The sequence below is a fragment of the Panulirus ornatus genome, chromosome 15 (genome assembly GCF_036320965.1).
Source record: "Panulirus ornatus isolate Po-2019 chromosome 15, ASM3632096v1, whole genome shotgun sequence".
NCBI lineage: Eukaryota > Metazoa > Arthropoda > Malacostraca > Decapoda > Palinuridae > Panulirus > Panulirus ornatus.
This window is the reverse complement of record NC_092238.1, coordinates 23,138,854-23,159,370: the sequence shown is the minus strand read 5'-3', so window position 1 is coordinate 23,159,370 and position 20,517 is coordinate 23,138,854. Positions and strand designations below refer to the sequence as shown.

Sequence of the window (20,517 nt, the reverse complement as noted above, 5' to 3'; positions counted from 1 at the left end):
CTGGGTTGTCTAGTAAAAAAAAAAAAAAAGAACAAAAAAAAAAAAAAAAAAAAAAAGTACTGCTCAGCAGTTCTTTAAGCTATCAGTGACTCCCCGCTGTTGCACTTTAGCATTCTACTGTCTCCATTACCACTATCCTTTATACAATATATTTCTGGCATTTTTCTCAGAATACCTGAATCTATAAAATACTTGTCTTACACTTCCTACAACAGACAGTAACATAAGAGACCAGGTTATAGTGATGGGTGATTTGAATGCAAAGGTGAGTAATGTGGCAGTTAAGGGTATAATTGGTGTACATGGGATGTTCAGTGTTGTAGATGGAAATGGTAAGGAGCTTGCAGATTTGTGTGCTGAAAAAGGACTGGTGATTGGGAATACCTGGTCTAAAAAGAGAAATGTACATAAGTATATGTATGTAAGTAGGAGAGATGGCCCGAGAGCATTATTGGATTACGTGATAACAGATAGGCGCTTGAAAGAGAGACTTTTGGATGTTAATGTGCAGAGAGGGGAAACTAGAGGGATGTTTCATCATTATCTTGTGGAAGCGAAGGTGAAGATTTGTAGAGGTTTTCAGAAAAGAAGAGAGAATGTTGGGGTGAAGAGAGTGGTGAGAGTAAGTCAGCTTGGAAAGGAGATTTGTGTTGTGAGGAAGTACCAAGAGAGAGAGAGAGTGCAGAATGGAAAAAGGTGAGAGCAAATGATGTAAGGGGAGTGGGGGAGGAATGGGATGTATTTAGGGAAGCAGTGATGGCCTGCGCAAAAGATGCCTGTGGCATGATAAAGGTGGGAGGTGGGAAGATTAGAGAGGGTAGTGAGTGGTGGGATGAAGAAGTAAGATTGTTAGTGAAAGAGAAAAGAGAGGTGTTTGGATGATTTCTGCAGGGAAGTAGTGCAAATGAGTGGGAGATGTATAAAAGAAAGAGGCAGGAGGTCAAGAGAAAGATGAAAAAGAAGGCAAATGAGAGTTAGGGTGAGAAAGTATCATTAAATTTTTGGGAGAATAAAAAGATGTTTTGGAAGGAAGTAAATAAAGTGTGTAAGACAAGAGAACAAATGGGAACATCGATGAAGGGGGCTAATGGGGAGGTAATAACAAGAAGTGGTGAAGTAGAGAAAGAGATGGAGGGAGTGAGTATTTTGAAGGATTGTTGAATGTGTTTGATGACAGAGTGGCAGATACAGGGTGTTTTGGTTGAGGTGATGTGCGAAGTGAGAGGGTCAGGGAAAATGGTTTGTTACACAGAGAAGAGGTAGTGAAAGCTTAGAGGAAGATGAAAGCCAGCAAGGCAGGGGGTTCGGATGGTACTGCAGTGGAATTCATTAAAAATAGGGGGTGACTGTGTTGTTGACTGGTTGGTTAGGATATTCAATGTATGTATGGTTCATGGTGAAGTGCCTGAGGATTGGCAGAATGCATGCATAGTGTCACTGTATAAAGGCAAAGAGGATAAAGGTGAGTGTTCAAATTACAGAGGTATAAGTCTGTTGAGTATTCCTGGGAAATTATATAGGAGGGTATTGTTTGAGAGGGTAAAGGCATGTACAGAGCATCAGACTGGAGAAGAGCAGTGTGGTTTCAGAAGTGGTAAAGGATGTATGGATCAGGTGTTTGTTTTGAAGAATGTATGTGAGAAATACTTAGAAAAACAGATGGATTTGCATGTAGCAATAATGGATCTAGAGAAGGCATATGATAGAGTTGATAGAGCTGCTTTGTGGGAGGATTCAAGAGTATATGGTGTGGGAGGTAAGTTGTTAGAAGCAGTGAAAAGTTTTAATCAAGATGTAAGGTGTGTACGAGTAGGAAGAGAGGAAAGTGATTGGTTCCCAGTGAATGTCGGTTTGCAGCAGGGGTGTGTGATGTCTCCATGGCTGTTTAATTTGTTTACAGATGGGATTGTTAGGGAGGTGAATGTAAGAGTTTTGGAGAGAGGGGCAAGTAAGAACGCGCACCTTCATAGAACATACTTTGTTCGTATTCATATACCTCTGCACTGTGCAGTCAGGTTTGGTAAAATGTTATCTGCTGGCTGTGTGAGCCTGATTGGAGAAGACTGGTGTAGACCCCATTGCTCACCAATGTGAGACGAAGGGTATTTGAGTCCATATTATTTGAAGTCATTTCCCTATTACGGGCGATCATAGCCTAGTGGTAGTGCTCCCGCCTGTTGCACAGGGGTCCCGGGTTCAATCCTAGCTGTGGGAGGTTTGTATGATTATATATTTGTACATGAGTGATGGGTTATAGTGATGGGTGATTTGAATGTAAAGGTGAGTAATGTGGCAGTTGAGGGAATAATTGGTATACATGGGGTGTTCAGTGTTGTAAATGGAAATGGTGAAGAGCTTGTAGATTTATGTGCTGAAAAAGGACTGGTGATTGGGAATACCTGGTTTAAAAAGCGAGATATACATAAGTATACGTATGTAAGTAGGAGTGATGGCCAGAGAGTGTTATTGGATTACGTGTTAATTGACAGGCGCGCGAAAGAGAGACTTTTGGATGTTAATGTGCTGAGAGGTGCAACTGGAGGGATGTCTGATCATTATCTTGTGGAGGCTAAGGTGAAGATTTGTATGGGTTTTCAGAAAAGAAGAGTGAATGTTGGGGTGAAGAGGGTGGTGAGAGTAAGTGAGCTTGGGAAGGAGACTTGTGTGAGGAAGTACCAGGAGACACTGAGTACAGATGGAAAAAGGTTAGAACAATGGAAGTAAGGGGAGTGGGGGAGGAATGGGATGTATTTGGGGAATCAGAGATGGATTGGGCAAAAGATGCTTGTGGCATGAGAAGAGTGGGAGGTGGGTTGATTAGAAAGGGTAGTGAGTGGTGGGATGAAGAAGTAAGGTTATTAGTGAAAGAGAAGAGAGAGGCATTTGCACGATTTTTGCAGGGAAAAAATGCAATTGAGTGGGAGATGTATAAAAGAAAGAGACAGGAGGTCAAGAGAAAGGTGCAAGAGGTGAAAAAGAGGGCAAATGAGAGTTGGGGTGAGAGAGTATCATTAAATTTTAGGGAGAATAAAAAGATGTTCTGGAAGGAGGTAAATAAAGTGCATAAGACAAGGGAGCAAATGGGAACTTCAGTGAAGGGCGCAAATGGGGAGGTGATAAAAAGTAGTGGGGATGTGAGAAGGAGATGGAGTGAGTATTTTGAAGGTTTGTTGAATGTGTTTGATGATAGAGTGGCAGATATAGGGTGTTTTGGTCGTGGTGGTGTGCAAAGTGAGAGGGTTAGGGTAAATGATTTGGTAAACAGAGAAGAGGTAGTAAAAGCTTTGCGGAAGATGAAAGCCGGCAAGGCAGCAGGTTTGGATCGTATTGCAGTGGAATTTATTAAAAAAGGGGGTGACTGTATTATTGACTGGTTGGTAAGGTTATTTAATGTATGTATGACTCATGGTGAGGTGCCTGAGGATTGGCGGAATGCGTGCATAGTGCCACTGTACAAAGGCAAAGGGGATAAGAGTGAGTGCTCAAATTACAGAGGTATAAGTTTGTTGAGTATTCCTGGTAAATTATATGGGAGGGTATTGATTGAGAGGGTGAAGGCATGTACAGAGCATCAGATTGGGGAAGAGCAGTGTGGTTTCAGAAGTGGTAGAGGATGTGTGGATCAGGTGTTTGCTTTGAAGAATGTATGTGAGAAATACTTAGAAAAGCAAATGGATTTGTATGTAGCATTTATGGATCTGGAGAAGGCATATGACAGAGTTGATAGAGGTGCTCTGTGGAAGGTATTAAGAATATATGGTGTGGGAGGCAAGTTGTTAGAAGCAGTGAAAAGTTTTTATCGAGGATGTAAGGCATGTATACGTGTAGGAACAGAGGAAAGTGATTGGTTCTCAGTGAATGTAGGTTTGTGGCAGGGGTGTGTGATGTCTCCATGGTTGTTTAATTTGTTTATGGATGGGGTTGTTAGGGAGGTGAATGCAAGAGTTTTGGAGGGGCAAGTATGAAGTCTGTTGGGGATGAGAGAGCTTGGGAAGTGAGTCAGTTGTTGTTCGCTGATGATACAGCGCTGGTGGCTGATTCATGTGAGAAACTGCAGAAGCTGGTGACTGAGTTTGGTAAAGTGTGTGAAAGAAGAAAGTTAAGAGTAAATGTGAATAAGAGCAAGGTTATTAGGTACAGTAGGTTTGAGGGTCAAGTCAATTGGGAGGTAAGTTTGAATGGAGAAAAACTGGAGGAAGTAAAGTGTTTTAGATATCTGGGAGTGGATCTGGCAGCGGATGGAACCATGGAAGCGGAAGTGGATCATAGGGTGGGGGAGGGGGCGAAAATCCTGGGAGCCTTGAAGAATGTGTGGAAGTTGAGAACATTATCTCGGAAAGCAAAAATGGCTATGTTTGAAGGAATAATGGTTCCAACAATGTTGTATGGTTGCGAGGCGTGGGCTGTGGATAGAGTTGTGCGCAGGAGGATGGATGTGCTGGAAATGAGATGTTTGAGGACAATGTGTGGTGTGAGGTGGTTTGATCGAGTAAGTAACGTAAGGGTATGAGAGATGTGTGGAAATAAAAAGAGCGTGGTTGAGAGAGCAGAAGAGGGTGTTTTGAAATGGTTTGGGCACATGGAGAGAATGAGTGAGGAAAGATTGACCAAGAGGATATATGTGTCGGAGGTGGAGGGAACGAGGAGAAGTGGGAGACCAAATTGGAGGTGGAAAGATGGAGTGAAAAAGATTTTGTGTGATCGGGGCCTGAACATGCAGGAGGGTGAAAGGAGGGCAAGGAATAGAGTGAATTGGATCGATGTGGTATACCGGGGTTGACGTGCTGTCAGTGGATTGATTCAGGGCATGTGAAGCGTCTGGGGTAAACCATGGAAAGCTGTGTATGTATGTATATTTGTGTGTGTGGACGTATGTATATACATGTGTATGGGGGTGGGTTGGGCCATTTCTTTCGTCTGTTTCCTTGCACTACCTCACAAATGCGGGAGACAGCGACAAAGCAAGAAAAAAAAAAACATGAGTGGATAGGTCATTCTTTGTCTGTTTCCTGGCACTACCTTGATGATGCAGGAAACAGTGAAGTAAAATAAATACATAAATATATATATCTATCATTACCATTACACTTGATTGCTGTATATCTGTATATACTAGTATATGACTAGATGTGTCTTTCTCTGTTTCCCAGCACAACCTACCTAACATAGGAGAATGGTGATCAAGCATTTTTTTCTAAATTTATATCATTGAAACCATAAGGCTAAATAAATCTAAAAAAAACTTGAAAATGTGATTTTTGAGGGTGGGAAAGAAAATACAGTGAAACATTATAGGGTTAAGAAAAATTTCATGATCTTGTTAGAAACTTAAATATTAAAAATCTTATCAACATAGGAATTATTATACTAGCAGACCTATACATATATCAATTCCTCTAGAACAATAAATACCTCTTCTGTGCATCTCCTTCATGCGCTTAGCATCAGGCAAGTGCACATAATCCGGATCCTCAGTACTCAGCATCCTCTTTGAGCTTGGTATCTGAGTTTTATCATCATCAGCTTCTTCCATCTTCAAAGTAGGACTAATGACACTGCTTGTACAAGAGTCATGACCCTAGAAGAAATTTTTTATTACTACATGGTATGTCAGGCCGTGGAAATGAGCTATTTGAGAGGAGCAAGTGGTGTGACTAGATGGAATGAAGGAAGAAATGAGGGGGTGTATAAGACATGTTATCTAACAAGGAATACAAAGGAAATGAATTGTTGAGTGGTAGAGTGGGTAAAATATAATACTTTTGAGGTGGTATGAGCATGTGGTAAGAATGCAAGACAAGGAGTTTACAAGGAGCATGTATGATTAAAGGACTTTGTGTTAGAAGACCCCCTGTGATATGCGGAAATTGAGTGCAAAGTACTAGAGGGAGAGAAATGGTGGAACAATGCATAGAATGGTGTATGTGAGGGGGCATTTTAGGACAGGGATAGGTGGATACTTTAACTGTGGCCACCCCCTTGATGGGAGTTTCTGGAGGGAATGGCACCAAAGATAGACTGATAGCTATAACATTAAAAGATTTCTTCTATGCATCTCTATTAATACGATCCATTACATCAGAATTTTCCCTTCTTAAGCTTTTATAACACTGAACTAAGCATATCACATAAATCTAATCTTTCTTTTTCTTTCATACTATTCGCCATTTCCCGCATTAGCGAGGTTGCGTTAAGAACAAAGGACTGGACCTTTGAGGGAATATCCTCAAATGGCCCCCTTCTCTGTCCCTTCTTTTGGAAAATTAAAAAAAAACGAGAGGGGAGGATTTCCAGCCCCCCGCTCCCTTCCCTTTTAGTCGCCTTCTACGACACGCAGGGAATACGTGGGAAGTATTCTTTCTCCCCTATCCCCAGGGATAAATCTAATATCCTTATATTTTCAAAATTCTCTCGATATTTTAATTAAGGCCCAGCCTTGAGGTGGACTTTTGTCTGTGACTGGAGCCTTCAACATAAAAAAAAGTTTCCCTTGCAAAATTTCAATAATAAACATAAGAAATCAATTAGATACTATTCTTTTTAGATTCTACATTGTAGTGTGCTTTATGATGTGTACCAGCAAAAGCAACTAAAGATTAATGCTTGTAAAAGTACAGCATTAATGTTTGAAAGGAAACAGTGAAAGTATAGATTCTGCAAAACCCTATAGAGTGTGAGAAGAAAGTGTAATAGACTGTTATATATATTGGGAGGAGAAAGACTGAAAGATGTAACAGAAACTAAGTATTTAGGAGCTATCTTGGGTAAGGTTGGTGATATGGAAGGTGAGATATGGGAGAGAACAGTACAAGGTAAAAAGTCATTGCATTCCTTAATAAAATAATGAAGGGTAGTAGAGGTATAAGTATATATGTGAAGAAAGGATTAGTGGATAGTATAGTCCTCTAGATCATGACCTATGAAGCCAAAACACTGACATGAAACGAGTCACAGAGGCCAAAAATCCAAGCTGTGGAAATGAGCTATCTGAGAGGAGCATGTGGTATGACTAGATGGAATGAAGAAAGAAATGAGGGGGGGTGTATGAGAGATTTGGGAATGCAAAGGGAATGAACTGTGCAGTGTTAGAGTACATAAATAAAAATATTCTGAGGTGATTTAGGCATGTGAAAAGAATGTAAGATAAGGAGTTTAAAAGGAGTGTATGAAAGTACCATTTGAGGGGTTGGTGCAAGAGGAAGACCCAAGGGGAAATAGAGTGGAAGTGTATTGGAGGAAAAGAAATGGTGGAAGAATGTGTGGAACAGTGATTGTGAGTAAGACATGTAAGGTAAGGAAAGGGATAAGTGGAAACTTTTGCTCTGGCTACCCCCTTCACGGAAGTTCCTAGAGCATGTATGCATCAGAAATATAGACAGACAGACAGATAGACATTTCCTTTATCATTCATATTTCAAATATTCTCGTGAAGTTTATCATTAATTTTTTTATTGTGTTGAAAACAATATCTTCTTTAGGTAGGTAGTAGTTCGTAGGCTGCTACCAACCAGAGTATCAGGAGGGTTAGTGACAATTGCAAAGTGAGCTGGCCTTAAATGGTTGTCAAGTTGCACTCCTCTGACCCAGGTAAATGTCTTTTCTTTCTGCCTCACACTCACATGGACTGCTGGCATTCTGTCCACAAATATAAAAGTTCTCGTCACACAAAACAACTCACACAACTCATTCTCTGTACACCTAGATTTTCCTGTGGTGAGTAATCTGCGCCAGCCCTGCCTTTTGACAAAATGTAAGGAACAACAGACACAAGTAATAAGAAGGAGCATTAGACAGGAACATTTTGTAAATATAGTTTAAGAACATTAGGCAGAAGCATTAGGTAGAAGTAGTAGGTCAGAACATTAGGCAGAAACATAAGGTAGAGGTAGTTGGTAGGGACGTCTGAAAACACTGTGATAAGAGTTGCTTTCTGCTAGTGGCTTGTTAAGGGTGAAGCACTAAAGACGAAGAAGTAGCACTGAAGTTCACCAGTTATAGAGACACTTTTGTTATGGCCAACCCCTTAAGGGAATTCCTAGAGGGAATGGGCATCAGATATATAGATAGATATCTATTTTCACTAACAACTTATAGTTCAACTATTTCCCACTCATGAAAGCATCATTCTCTGAACTTAGCCAGAAAAGACTAATCACACCAGTTTTTTGTATACTGCACCACACACCTGTGATTGGGAATGTAGAGCAAAAGATATACCTATCTACTACTAGTTGGCAGGCAGCCAACGACCAGGGAGGTATACTACCAGTACCTCCTGCCTGGGTATCAAGAGGGTTAGTGACATCTGCATATTGAGCCACCAATTTAGTGGTTGTCAAATTGCACTCCTCTGACCCAGGTAGCTTCTTTTCTTTTTGCCTCATTAAAAAGTGGACTACTTGCATTCTGTCCACAAACATACAAATTCTCCTTGTCATTTGTAACATTTGACAACACTTAACTCATACAGCTTATTCTTCATAACTAGATTTCCCTGCGGTGAGCACTATGTGCTAACCCTGCCTTTTGGCAAAGTGGTAGGAGGAGTAGATAGAAGTAGTAGGTAGGAACATTTAGGCAGCAGCATTAGATACAAACATTAGGAAGAAGTAGGAGGTAGGAGCATTAGACAGATGGAGTCATTAGGAACATTGTGCTCGAGTTGCCCTCTGCCAGTGGCCTGTTAAGGGTGAGGAACTAAAGGCTGAGAAGCGGCACTGGAGTTCTTCAGTTATAAAGACTCTGTTGCCGTGGTCACCCTTTTGAGGGGGTTCCAATTGGAACAGGCATCGGAGATATAGACAGATAGATACATAAAACTGTTTACACAACCATGAAGGGTTTTAGGTGAAAATGGCCAAAAAACAAAAATTTTCCAATATAAATCATAAATTCATCCCTGGAGATAGGGGTAAAAGAATACTTCCCATGTATTCCCCGCATGTCGTGGAAGGCGATTAAAGGGGGCAGGAGCAGAAGGCTGGAAACCCTTCCCTCCTTGTATTTCAATTTCTAAAATGGGGAACAGAAGGAGTCAAGCGGGGAGTGCTCATCCTCCTCGGAGGCTCAGAATGGGGTGTCTGAATGTGTGTGGATGCAACAAAGATTAGAGGAAGGGAGAGATAGGTCGTGTGTTTGACAAAAGTGATATCAACCTCAAGGGTAAAGAGGAAGAATGGTTTGGAAAAGCCTTGGGAGTAAAGTCAGGGGTTGGTGAGAGAACAAGAGGCAAGGAAAAAGTAGCACTACTAATGAAGCTGGAGTTGTGGGAGTGTGTGATAGTGTAAGAAAGTAAATTCTAGATTGGTGTGGGTAAAACTGAAGGTGGATGGAGAGGGACAGGTGATTATTGGTGCTCATGCACCTGGTCATGAGAAGAAAGCTCATGAGGCAAGTGTTTTGGGAGCAGATGAATGAATAAGTCAGCAGCTTTGATGCATGAGACCATGTACTAGTAACAGGCGATTTAAATGCAAAGGAGAGTAATGTGGCAGTTGAGGGTATAATTGGTGTGCATGGGGTATTCAGCATTGTGAAGCGAAATGGTGAAGAGCTTGTGGATTTGTGTGCTGAAAAAAGACTGGTGATTGGGAATACCTGGTTTAAAAAGAGATATATACATAGTGACTGAGTAAAGTGTGTGAAAGAAGAAAGTTAAGAGTAAATGTGAATAAGAGCAAGGTTATTAGGTACAGTAGGGTTGAGGGTCAAGTCAATTGGGAGGTGAGTTTGAATGGAGAAAAACTGGAGGAAGTGAAGTGTTTTAGATATCTGGGAGTGGATCTGGCAGCGGATGGAACCATGAAAGCGGAAGTGGATCATAGGGTGGGGGAGGGGGCGAAAATTCTGGGAGCCTTGAAGAATGTGTGGAAGTCAAGAACATTAACTCGGAAAGCAAAAATGGGTATGTTTGAAGGAATAGTGGTTCCAACAATGTTGTATGGTTGCGAGGCGTGGGCTATGGATAAAGTTGTGCGCAGGAGGATGGATGTGCTGGAAATGAGATGTTTGAGGACAATGTGTGGTGTGAGGTGGTTTGATCGAGTAAGTAACGTAAGGGTAAGAGAGATGTGTGGAAATAAAAAGAGCGTGGTTGAGAGAGCAGAAGAGGGTGTTTTGAAATGGTTCGGGCACATGGAGAGAATGAGTGAGGAAAGATTGACCAAGAGAATATATGTGTCGGAGGTGGAGGGAACGAGGAGAAGAGGGAGACCAAATTGGAGGTGGAAAGATGGAGTGAAAAAGATTTTGTGTGATCGGGGCCTGAACATGCAGGAGGGTGAAAGGAGGGCAAGGAATAGAGTGAATTGGAGCGATGTGGTATACCGGGGTTGACGTGCTGTCAGTGGATTAAATCAGGGCATGTGGGGCGACTGGGGTAAACCATGGAAAGCTGTGTAGGTATGTATATTTGCGTGTGTGGACGTATGTATATACATGTGTATGGGGGTGGGTTGGGCCATTTCTTTCGTCTGTTTCCTTGTGCTACCTCGCAAACGCGGGAGACAGCGACAAAGCAAAAAAAAAAAAAAAAAAAGAAAAAAAAAATGTATATGTATATATATGTATATGTATATGTATATATACATAGTGAATGTAGGTCTGCGGCAGGGGTGTGTGATGTCTCCATGGTTGTTTAATTTGTTTATGGATGGGGTTGTTAGGGAGGTAAATGCAAGAGTTTTGGAAAGAGGGGCAAGAATGAAGTCTGTTGTGGATGAGAGAGCTTGGGAAGTTGTGGATGAGAGAGCTTGGGAAGTGAGTCAGTTATGGTTCGCTGATGATACAGCGCTGGTGGCTGATTCATGTGAGAAACTGCAGAAGCTGGTGACTGAGTTTGGTAAAGTGTGTGAAAGAAGAAAGTTAAGAGTAAATGTGAATAAGAGCAAGGTTATTAGGTACAGTATGGTTGAGGGTCAAGTCAATTGGGAGGTAAGTCTGAATGGAGAAAAACTGGAGGAAGTTAAGTGTTTTAGATATCTGGAAGTGGATCTGGCAGCAGATGGAACCATGGAAGCGGAAGTGAATCATAGGGTGGGGGAGGGGGCGAAAATCCTGGGAGCCTTGAAGAATGTGTGGAAGTCGAGAACATTATCTTGGAAAGCAAAAATGGATATGTTTGAAGGAATAGTGGTTCCAACAATGTTGTATGGTTGCGAGGCGTGGGCTATGGATAGAGTCGTGCGCAGGAGGGTGGATGTGCTGGAAATGAGATGTTTGAGGACAATGTGTGGTGTGAGGTGGTTTGATCGAGTAAGTAATGTAAGGGTAAGAGAGATGTGTGGAAATAAAAAGAGCGTGGTTGAGAGAGCAGAAGAGGGTGTTTTGAAATGGTTTGGGCACATGGAGAGAATGAGTGAGGAAAGATTGACCAAGAGGATATATGTGTCGGAGGAGGAGGGAACGAGGAGAAGTGGGAGACCAAATTGGAGGTGGAAAGATGGAGTGAAAAAGATTTTGAGTGATCAGGGCCTGAACATGCAAGAGGGTGAAAGGCGGGCAAGGAATAGAGTGAATTGGATCGATGTGGTATACCGGGATTAAAGTGCTGTCAGTGGATTGAATCAGGGCATGTGAAGCGTCTGGGGTAGACCATGGAAAGCTGTGTGGGGCCTGGATGTGGAAAGGGAGCTGTGGTTTCGGGCATTATTGCATGACAGCTAGAGACTGAGTGTGAACAAATGAGGCCTTTGTTGTCTTTTCCTAGCGCTACCGCGCACACATGAGGGGGAGGGGGATGGTATTCCATGTGTGGCGAGGTGGCGATGGGAATGAATAAAGGCAGACAGTGTGAATTGTGTGCATGGGTATATATGTATGTGTCTGTGTGTGTATATATATGTGTACATTGAGATGTATAGGTATGTATATTTGCATGTGTGGACGTTCGTGTATATACATGTGTATGGGTGTGGGGTGGGCCATTTCTTTCGTCTGTTTCCTTGCGCTACCTCGCAAACGCGGGAGACAGCGACAAAGCAAAATAATAAAAAAAAAATATATAATGTATATGAGAAGGAGAGATGATCAAAGGGCATCATCTTTTTACGTGTTAATTGACAGGCATGTAGAAGAGAGACTTTTGGATGTTAAAGTGCCGAGAAAGGCAGCTGGAGGGATGTCTGATCACAATCTTGTGGAGGCAAAGGTGAAGATTCGTCAAGGTTTTCAAAAAAGAAGAGGGAATGTTGGAGAAGAGAGTAGTGAGAGTAAGTGAGCTTGGAAAAGAGACTTGTGTGAGGAAGTGCAAGGAAAGACTGAGTGTAGAATGGCAAAAGGTGAGAGCAAATGACACGAGGGGAGTGGGTGAGGAATGGGATGTATTTAGGGAAGCAGCGGTGGCATGTGCAAAAGATGCATGTGGCATGAGAAAGGTGGGAGGTAGGGAGATAAGAAAGGGTAGTGAGTGGTGGGATGGAGAGGTAAAGTTGTTAGTGAAAGAGAAAAGAGAGGCGTTTGGATGATACTTACAGGGAAGGAGTGCAAATGCCTGGGAGATGCATAAAAGGTGCAAGAGTTGGAAAAGAGGACAAATGAGACTTGGGGTGAGAGAGCATTATCAAACTTCAGGGAGGATAAAAAGATGTATTGGAAGGAGGTAAATAATGTGTAAGACAAGAGAACAAATGGGAACATCAGTGAAGGGGGCAAGGGGGAGAGTGATAACAGGTAGTGATGAAGTGAGAGGGAGATGGAGTGAGTTCAATTCAAGGGTTGTTGAATGTGTTTGATGATAGAGTGGCGGATGTAGGATGTTTTGGTCGAGGTGGTTTGCGAAGTGAGAGGGTCAAGGAGAATGGTTTGATTAAGAGAAAAGAGGTAGTGAAAGCTTTGTGGAAGATGAAATTCAGCAAGGTGGCAGGTTTGGATGGGTTACAGTAGAGTCTATTAAGAAAGGGGGTGACTGTGCTGTTGATTGGTTGGAAAGGATATTCACTCCCTCGCTGTGGAGGAAGGGCGTTGGAACAGGCGAGGGAGGGGCAGGTTACCATTGGAGGAGCGGCTTTGTATGTGTGGAAATATTCAAACCGAGAAACATGTTATAGAACAGTGCGCAATGTCTACCCAGCTAAGACAGCAGTTCGGTATTACTACCATGCAAGACTTCTTTGTATATAGGATGGATCATAAAACTGTATGTCATGCTATTCATGAAATTTTGAACCTATATGCCTAATTGAGTTAGAATATGCCAGCTACTATGTTTCTCTTATGTATTGTATTGGGTGTCTTATGTTTAAGTCATTATATAATAAGTATTTTTCATTTGGACCATAATTAACGTTTTATGTTATGGTGATGATGGTTTACTTTTGGTTTCGGTATTTTTTTTTAGAAATTTGTGACTTATGTGATTCTGTGGTCAATGAATAATCTAATCTAATCTATAGATCATGGTGAGATGCCTGAGGACTGGTGGAATGCATGCATAGTACCATTGTACAAAGGCAAAGGGGATAAAGGTGAGTGTTCAAATTACAGAGACATAAGTTTGTTGATTATTCCTAGGAAATTGTATGGCAGGGTACTGACTGAGAGAGTGAAGGCATGTACAGAGCATCAGACTGGGGAAGAGAAGTGTGGTTTCAGAAGTGGTAAAGGATGTGTGGATAAGGTATTCGCTCTGAAGATTGTGTGAGAAATATCTAAAAAACAGTAGGATTTGTATGTAGCATTTCTGGATCTGGAGAGAGCATATAAGGTTGACAGAGATGCTTTGTGGAAGGTCTTTAGAATATATAGTGTGGGTGGTAAGCTGCTAGAAGCAGCAAAAAGATTTACTAAGGCTGTAAGGCATGTGTACACATAGGAGAGGTGAGTGATTGGTTCCCAGTGCAGGTCAGTCTGCGACATGGATGTGTGATGTCCCCATGCTTGTTTAATTTGTTTATGGATAGGGGTGGTTGGGGAGGAAATTGCAAGAGTTTTGGAGAGGGACAAGTTTGCAGTCTGTTGGGGATGAGAAGGTCCAGGAAGTCAGTCAGTTGTTGTTCACTGATGATACAGCTCTGGTGGATGATTTGAGTGAAAAGCTGTAGAAGTTGGTGATTAAGTTTAGAAAAGTTTTTGAAAGGAGGAAGTTTAGAGTAAATGTGAAGGTTATTAGGTTCAGTAGGGTTGGGAGACAAGTAAATTGGGATGTAAGTTTGAATGGAGAAAAATTGGGGAAGTGAAGTGTTTTAGATATTTGGGAGTGTTCTTAGCAGCAAATGGAACCATGGAAGTGGAAGTGAGTCAAAGGGTGGGGGCAAAAGTTCTGGGAGCAAAGAACAACGTGTGGAAGAAGAGAACGTTATCTTGGAGAGCAAAAATGGGTATGTTTAAAGGAATAGTCGTTCCAACAATATCATATGGTTGTGAGGTATGGGCTACAGATAGGGTTGTACGGAGGAGGGAGGGCATGTTGGAAATGAAATGTTTTAGGACAATATGTGGTGGAAGGTGGTTTGATCATGTAAGTAATGAAACTCCTGTATTGTGTTCTGTTAAAGTACAGATATAACACATTCTGCAACATCAGGATGTGTACACTTTTATTGAGCATGGTGAAATTTATGTCTGATTTCCTTTCTATATCTATGCAAATTCTGAATGACATCAAAGTCAATTTGATTGATGAATGCATGGCTACAAGTCCTTGATTAATCATTGACCTTTGAGTGTTCTATCAAAGCAAGTTACAGCATTCTCTTAAGATACTAATAGTGCCCATTTTGCTGACTATTCATCACTTGGGGATGAATTGTTATTTTGAAAATTCATTTTCCTTTGCATCACATATCAGATACATTAAGGTTGGCTTGGATCAGGGAGTCAGGTTGAGGTTTACGTAAAAATGATTACTCAAACTACTGTAACCAAATACACTGTAGACTTCTAGTAAGTGATGGGTATAAGTTTACATGACCCCCAATGGACTTATGATATAACCAAGATTGATCTTTTTGATCTTTCATTCGAAAAGTCCCTACATTCATTACCATAATAACAAAGAAATACAGGAAAAAAAACTGATTTGGTCCACCATTGACAACTAGTTTGCAAAATAGCAATCAACTTACCCAGAACATCAGCTCAGCCGGAACAAATTATTATGGTATGTTATCTTCCTAATATATCAGCAACAGTAGGTCAAACAGTATTAGCATATCGCTGTATTTTTTACTTTCACACAAAGCATTACTAGATTTATAATTTTCTATAGAAAACAAATGGCAAATACTTGTAATTATACAAATATCTAAATAATGATCAAAAAGATTCATTCTAATTTCAACAAGTCCAACAGTTGTTACAGATCTTATCCATTGTCAATTTGAAGTGTTGGGAAAGTGTGTCATGTTAATTCAAACCAATCATCCTTCCCTAAGCTCTGACAAGGGGAACTGCCCATTGATCACCAACACAAACCTACCACAACGAAGGTTCTAAAAAAGTGGTTCTCTTGCTATCTAACAAACCTGTTTGTCACAATACATGAGCCAAAAAAATTCTAGAAACTCTTATAACTAATTTTTCAGGCTACGTTCAATATATAGGAACAATCGCCCACCTCTAAGCAACCAAGTTAAATAGGGTTAGGAACTAGATAATGATGATGGTTTGGGCTGTTTTCATACTACACACAACCAGCACTTCAAAATGGTGACGGAAAACGGCTCTTCTACTGCATTAATTCTATTACTTCCTTACCATAAATATCTGAACGCCTCAATTTTGGCATAGTTATCTTCTAATGGATAAAATGATTAATAGCTTAAGAAAATAATAAATATAGCTTGGCTCCGTAGAGCCGATAGATCGGCAACATAAGTACTGCCAAGGTGTATCCGTGAAATTCTTAAAACATATGAAAAACTGATACATCAGTTAGTGAAGTGGAAAGAGTACAGCAAACAGTGTCTCTATAAAACCACCTGACTAGCTTGTGCCAAAATACCTATCGGTAAAATAACCATTCTCTGAGTGAATTTCCCCAAACATTGATTCTGACTCTCGATAATGAGGGCAGTCCTGTGATGTATAGTGACCACTTTTCAACTCTGCTCACCGTATTTATATCTGACATTTGTATTTCTCTTTCAGAATAAATCACTATGGTGTGAGAATCCGTAAATTAAGTTAGGTAAGCTATACTATACTGGTCATTGCCCAGCTGGACCTAACACATGGTGCGTCCAGGGTTACTACACAAGCATCATTACCTACATTACACATATTTTCAAGTAGAGGTTATATGTTTATTAGTAATCTACATGAGCATCCTAACTGATAACTATAATCATTTTGTTAGTAAATGATATATTGACAAAGAGTAAGAAGGAAATGCGTATCGTGCTCGCTATGGTTATTAAACAATCGTATACGTTCTCTAATTGCATTCTAATGCAACCATTACACCAGAATGATATAATTCCATTATATACAAGGTTAAGATGTAGCATGGGAGAAGGTAGAGATGTTACCTCAACTGTGTGTGAACTCTGATCTTGGCCAGTCAAAACAAACAGTTGTGTGTCAAGTTCATCATGTGTTCTTCCTGCCTTAAGTTGGTATTTCTCTCATTATGTTATATGGCGTCCTTGGTTGTTTCTTTCATGATAGTATTCAGTCCTGATCAGTCCAGTTCTCGAAGCCAGAGTAATTCATACACATTTGTTTATACATTAGTAACAGGTAAGGTCTACCGAATTACATCGAAGGTGACCATCGCTTTTATGGAATACGATTTGAAAAAAAATGGTAGGAAGAAACTTGAATTTGATTTCACAAATGGAAAATTGACGGAACATTTTAAACTTGAAATGGATCACTTTCCTTCTAGATGTAATGATACATTCTGGCAACGACGTAAGGTAGAGGCAAGAGGATTAACCCTTCTAGTAACCATTTCAGAACACAATGGCAGAATACAAATGATTCAGATCATACATGATTAGAGGCCTCTGGCAAACATCTATTGACTACCCTGACAGTTATTAACTATAAATGAAGGTCTAACGAGTCTGAATGGTTTTTGGTTAAATAGTTGCGACACGTCCGGCGTGGCTTCATACCAGTTTGCCAGATACCTATGAAAGTCTCGATATTTCCAGAAATTTTGACAAAAACAATTTCAGAACTTTTGGAAGAGACTATGGAAGTCGTTAGGATTTTCGAATATATTTAGAAGTATTCCTCAAAATGTGAAGGTTGGCAGGAAAGTTCCAAGATGGGGTGGAGCCCCCTCTCCTTTCCTGCTAGTATCAGGATATTACCTTCATGTGTTTAGTTGAATCATATTATTAGGAGAGAGAACAAGCCACATACCGCTCTCCCAGCTACAAAGAAGAGCACTTATTATCGTAGATATTCAAAATCTAAGGATAATAACGAGAGTAGAGATAATAGCTTCAAGAAACTCTTAAAGTTTCTTGATATGCCTTTTGTTCAGCATGCAGTATGTGTGTAGCTTTAAGGTTTGACAGCTGGTAGAGCTGACATTGAAAACATGCAAATGCCAAGAAACAATGAAAAGTGTGCTTCACTTTCCAAGAAACCGTCTGTTTTTATATGCTTTCCACAAACAAAAGAAAGCATTAGTGAAACATAAAATAGAGTGAATTTAACTTGCCGCATTCCTTAATCAAAGACGTGGTCTCTTATCGAGAACAGCTGAACATATGCCTAATCTTGTTAAATGCAGGAGTAGACTGGGGTCGGCTCATTTGGGGAGTTCAACAACATGTAACCACTGGCATCATAATTTCATGTCATTATTTTTTCTTCATCGTGCTTATGAGGTGCATTACTCTGTATAATGCTAATACATCTAAAGCAACATGCAAATACTTCACTGAAAGCTGTTTTTTTAATAGGTTAATATTTATGCATTGATTATTGCGAACACAGCCATGCAAATATTACTGTCGTGACAGTTGTCATCTGAGTTATTCATAGGTTCTTCTTTCGCCTGGCGTAAGGGTTGGTTGGTAGTTTGGGCTTATCAATGGTTACGAGCCAAGATCTTACATAGTCTTTAAGGTACGAGTAGTTAGGTCGTCAGAAGGCAGGCCTCCTCAACTGAGTGCCCACACTGTTGGAGGTGAGTGAAGCTTAAGAAAAGGCATAACAACGGCTCTCATGTTGTTTTTCTTTCCTGTAATGTATAATTTATCCTCTGGTTGAACTTTGAACAGCTTCATCGTGTGTCCCTTGCTTATTTTTGAAATGACCTCTGCCGTGTTGAGTGGCAGCTCTCGGTAAAGCCAAACATAGCCGTAATAACATATACAACGATAACGTAAGAAAAGATGAGAAAACATGTTTGTAATGCTTTCTCCTATTGTACTTATACTTCTGTTGTACTTATACTTCCATACAAGTCCAAGTGGTTGTTTAGTTTTTCATTGCAATTATTTGTTGGAGTAACAGAATGTAAGGCTCGACTTAGAACGCCGATACACTAAGTTTGAGAATAAGGGAAAGGAGCTTGCAAGAACTCTCACCGAAAAGCCACGATTAATGCTTTTTAATGTAATTAAGGAAAGAGAGGAAATAATCCAGGACCGGTCAACGGCACTTTGCATCTCTGATCAGGAGTACCTGGATGGAGGTAGCTGGGGCTTAAAACATGAATGAAAACGTCCGTCTCCATCAGCTGTAGGCTGAAGCTATCAGTGTTGGTTATTACAGTTCGAGATATCAAGAAAATTTTGATATGTTAAATTAGGTTGGTTGCTTTGGTTTGGTTGAAATTGTTTCTCAGTGGATTTTCAAGTTCTGGTGTCCCCCATTAACGTTGGATAAAGGTTGTGAGGATACATCCAGAGGTTGTGATCTGAGTCAGAAATTAAGATCAGAATCGTGCGCAAAACATCAGAAACCATGGAAAGAAATGTTACTTCCCAACAGGTGGATGTCCGAAGTGGTAATTTTACCCAAGCAATATTTCAAACGTTAAAAGAAAGTTATACAATAACACATTGATACAATTAGCCTTTTCATTGGAAAAAGCAGGCAGCTTATGCTAGTACCTAAAGTATTGCAGTTTATAGAATTCAATATATTCAATGATTGTGTGCTTTGCATTATCCAGTATACTTCAGCATTTGATTTGTTTGATTCTTGTGCTGAAAGAGTAACATACAAAATAATTTGTGGTGTAAACAAAGACGATTTAGCACTATGAATTCAGCTCAAGGTAGCTGCTGGCGGCATTTCTAAACCCAGAGAGGATGAACGTATCTCATCATCAGTTTTGAAAGTTGAATTAGGCATGACCTCTGAGGAAGACTACATTGCCCCAGTCTGATATTGATACATACCCTCTGCTTTGTGTCAGAGAGTCAGGCCCTAATCCAATTCAGTACACAACCCTGGATGATGCCGTGTATCGCGATTTGATTAATCAGACGCTCATGAGGTACTCTATCAAAAGCCCTACTTAAGTCCACGTATATAATATCATAACTCTTACCCTGATCAACTTTATTAAAGAAGGAGAGAAGGTTGCCGAGACATGACTTCCCTTTTGTAAATCCATGTTGAGAATTCCTGATGAGATCATGTTTCTCCATGTTCCCGTATTTTCTCCGCTACAATTGTTTCGAGAAATTTCTCTACAATAGATGTCAAACTGATAGGACGATTATTAGAGGCAATGGATCTGTCGCCCATAATCTACTCTCTACATTGATCCTTAACACCAGAAGCATTTTGTCATTCTAATTCCTGCTCGAAATCTAACACCATAACATATCACTCTGTCTGACCCCTTGTGGACCTCAGCCTCAGTGAGTACTTGATCAAAATGACCTTTCTCGAAGCGGTGGTCCTCCAGCTTAGCGTCAAATACCCGCGCTCTAACTTCACCATGGATATTTGGTGCCACTCCACAGAGCGGGGTAGATCTCACCTGGCGTATTTCTTTTCCCTATGGAATCCCTTGACTTCAATGTGGCCGTCCGTGACAACGTAACAGGCCAGAACCTGATGTTCAATTGTGGAATTATTCATGCCTCTCATCCCTCACACGACGCCGAGTTGTGTCAAAAAATCCACCAAACCTCTCTCTTGGGAATTTGCAATATCATCATAACAGTCTATGACTCTCTATGTACCATATACAACGTTGTTCCACAATTCAGTCGCATACCTACTTAGATAACGGCATAATTTCCACCACCTGACGCCACGTAATGGACCTCTTTTTTACATCCATCGCGTGCCCCAGGCGACCAACCTGCCAGATGGGTTCACTTGTCCATGCCATGTCAAGTGACTAAAAGAATTAGTGGTGGACGAATTGACTACATTAAGGAGGCTCTGGTGAATATAAATGACATCCATAAGTTTAAGTGGTTGTATGAGAATGGAAAATATCCAAGAAATGGGGACCCACGAGAGTACAAATCAGCACTAATTATACACGAGTTTGCCGCTATCATACCTATTTTCGTATGTACGTTGATGTGTGTTACGTGTTTCTTGGTCATTAGTCTTATTCTTATGTCCTTTCATTTCAGAGGAGAAATA

At 40.7% G+C, this 20,517-nt stretch overlaps 1 protein-coding gene across 2 annotated transcripts in view; it reads right to left on the bottom strand.

Moving 5' to 3' along the window:
- LOC139753748 (uncharacterized) overlaps window positions 1–17,019 on the bottom strand; it is a 137,613-nt gene extending 120,594 nt beyond the window's left edge. The window contains exons 1-2 of one of the 2 annotated variants that reach the window (XM_071670560.1): window positions 16,467–17,019; window positions 5,413–5,578 (exon numbers count right to left, since the gene is read on the bottom strand). In XM_071670560.1, coding sequence (XP_071526661.1) covers window positions 5,413–5,533 — 121 coding nt within the window. In that variant the 5' untranslated portion in view covers window positions 5,534–5,578; window positions 16,467–17,019. Of the gene's footprint in view, window positions 1–5,412; window positions 5,579–16,051; window positions 16,192–16,466 lie in introns of those variants that run through there. The other variant, XM_071670561.1, reaches the window with a different exon arrangement.
- Between the last annotated feature and the right edge of the window lie 3,498 nt (window positions 17,020–20,517).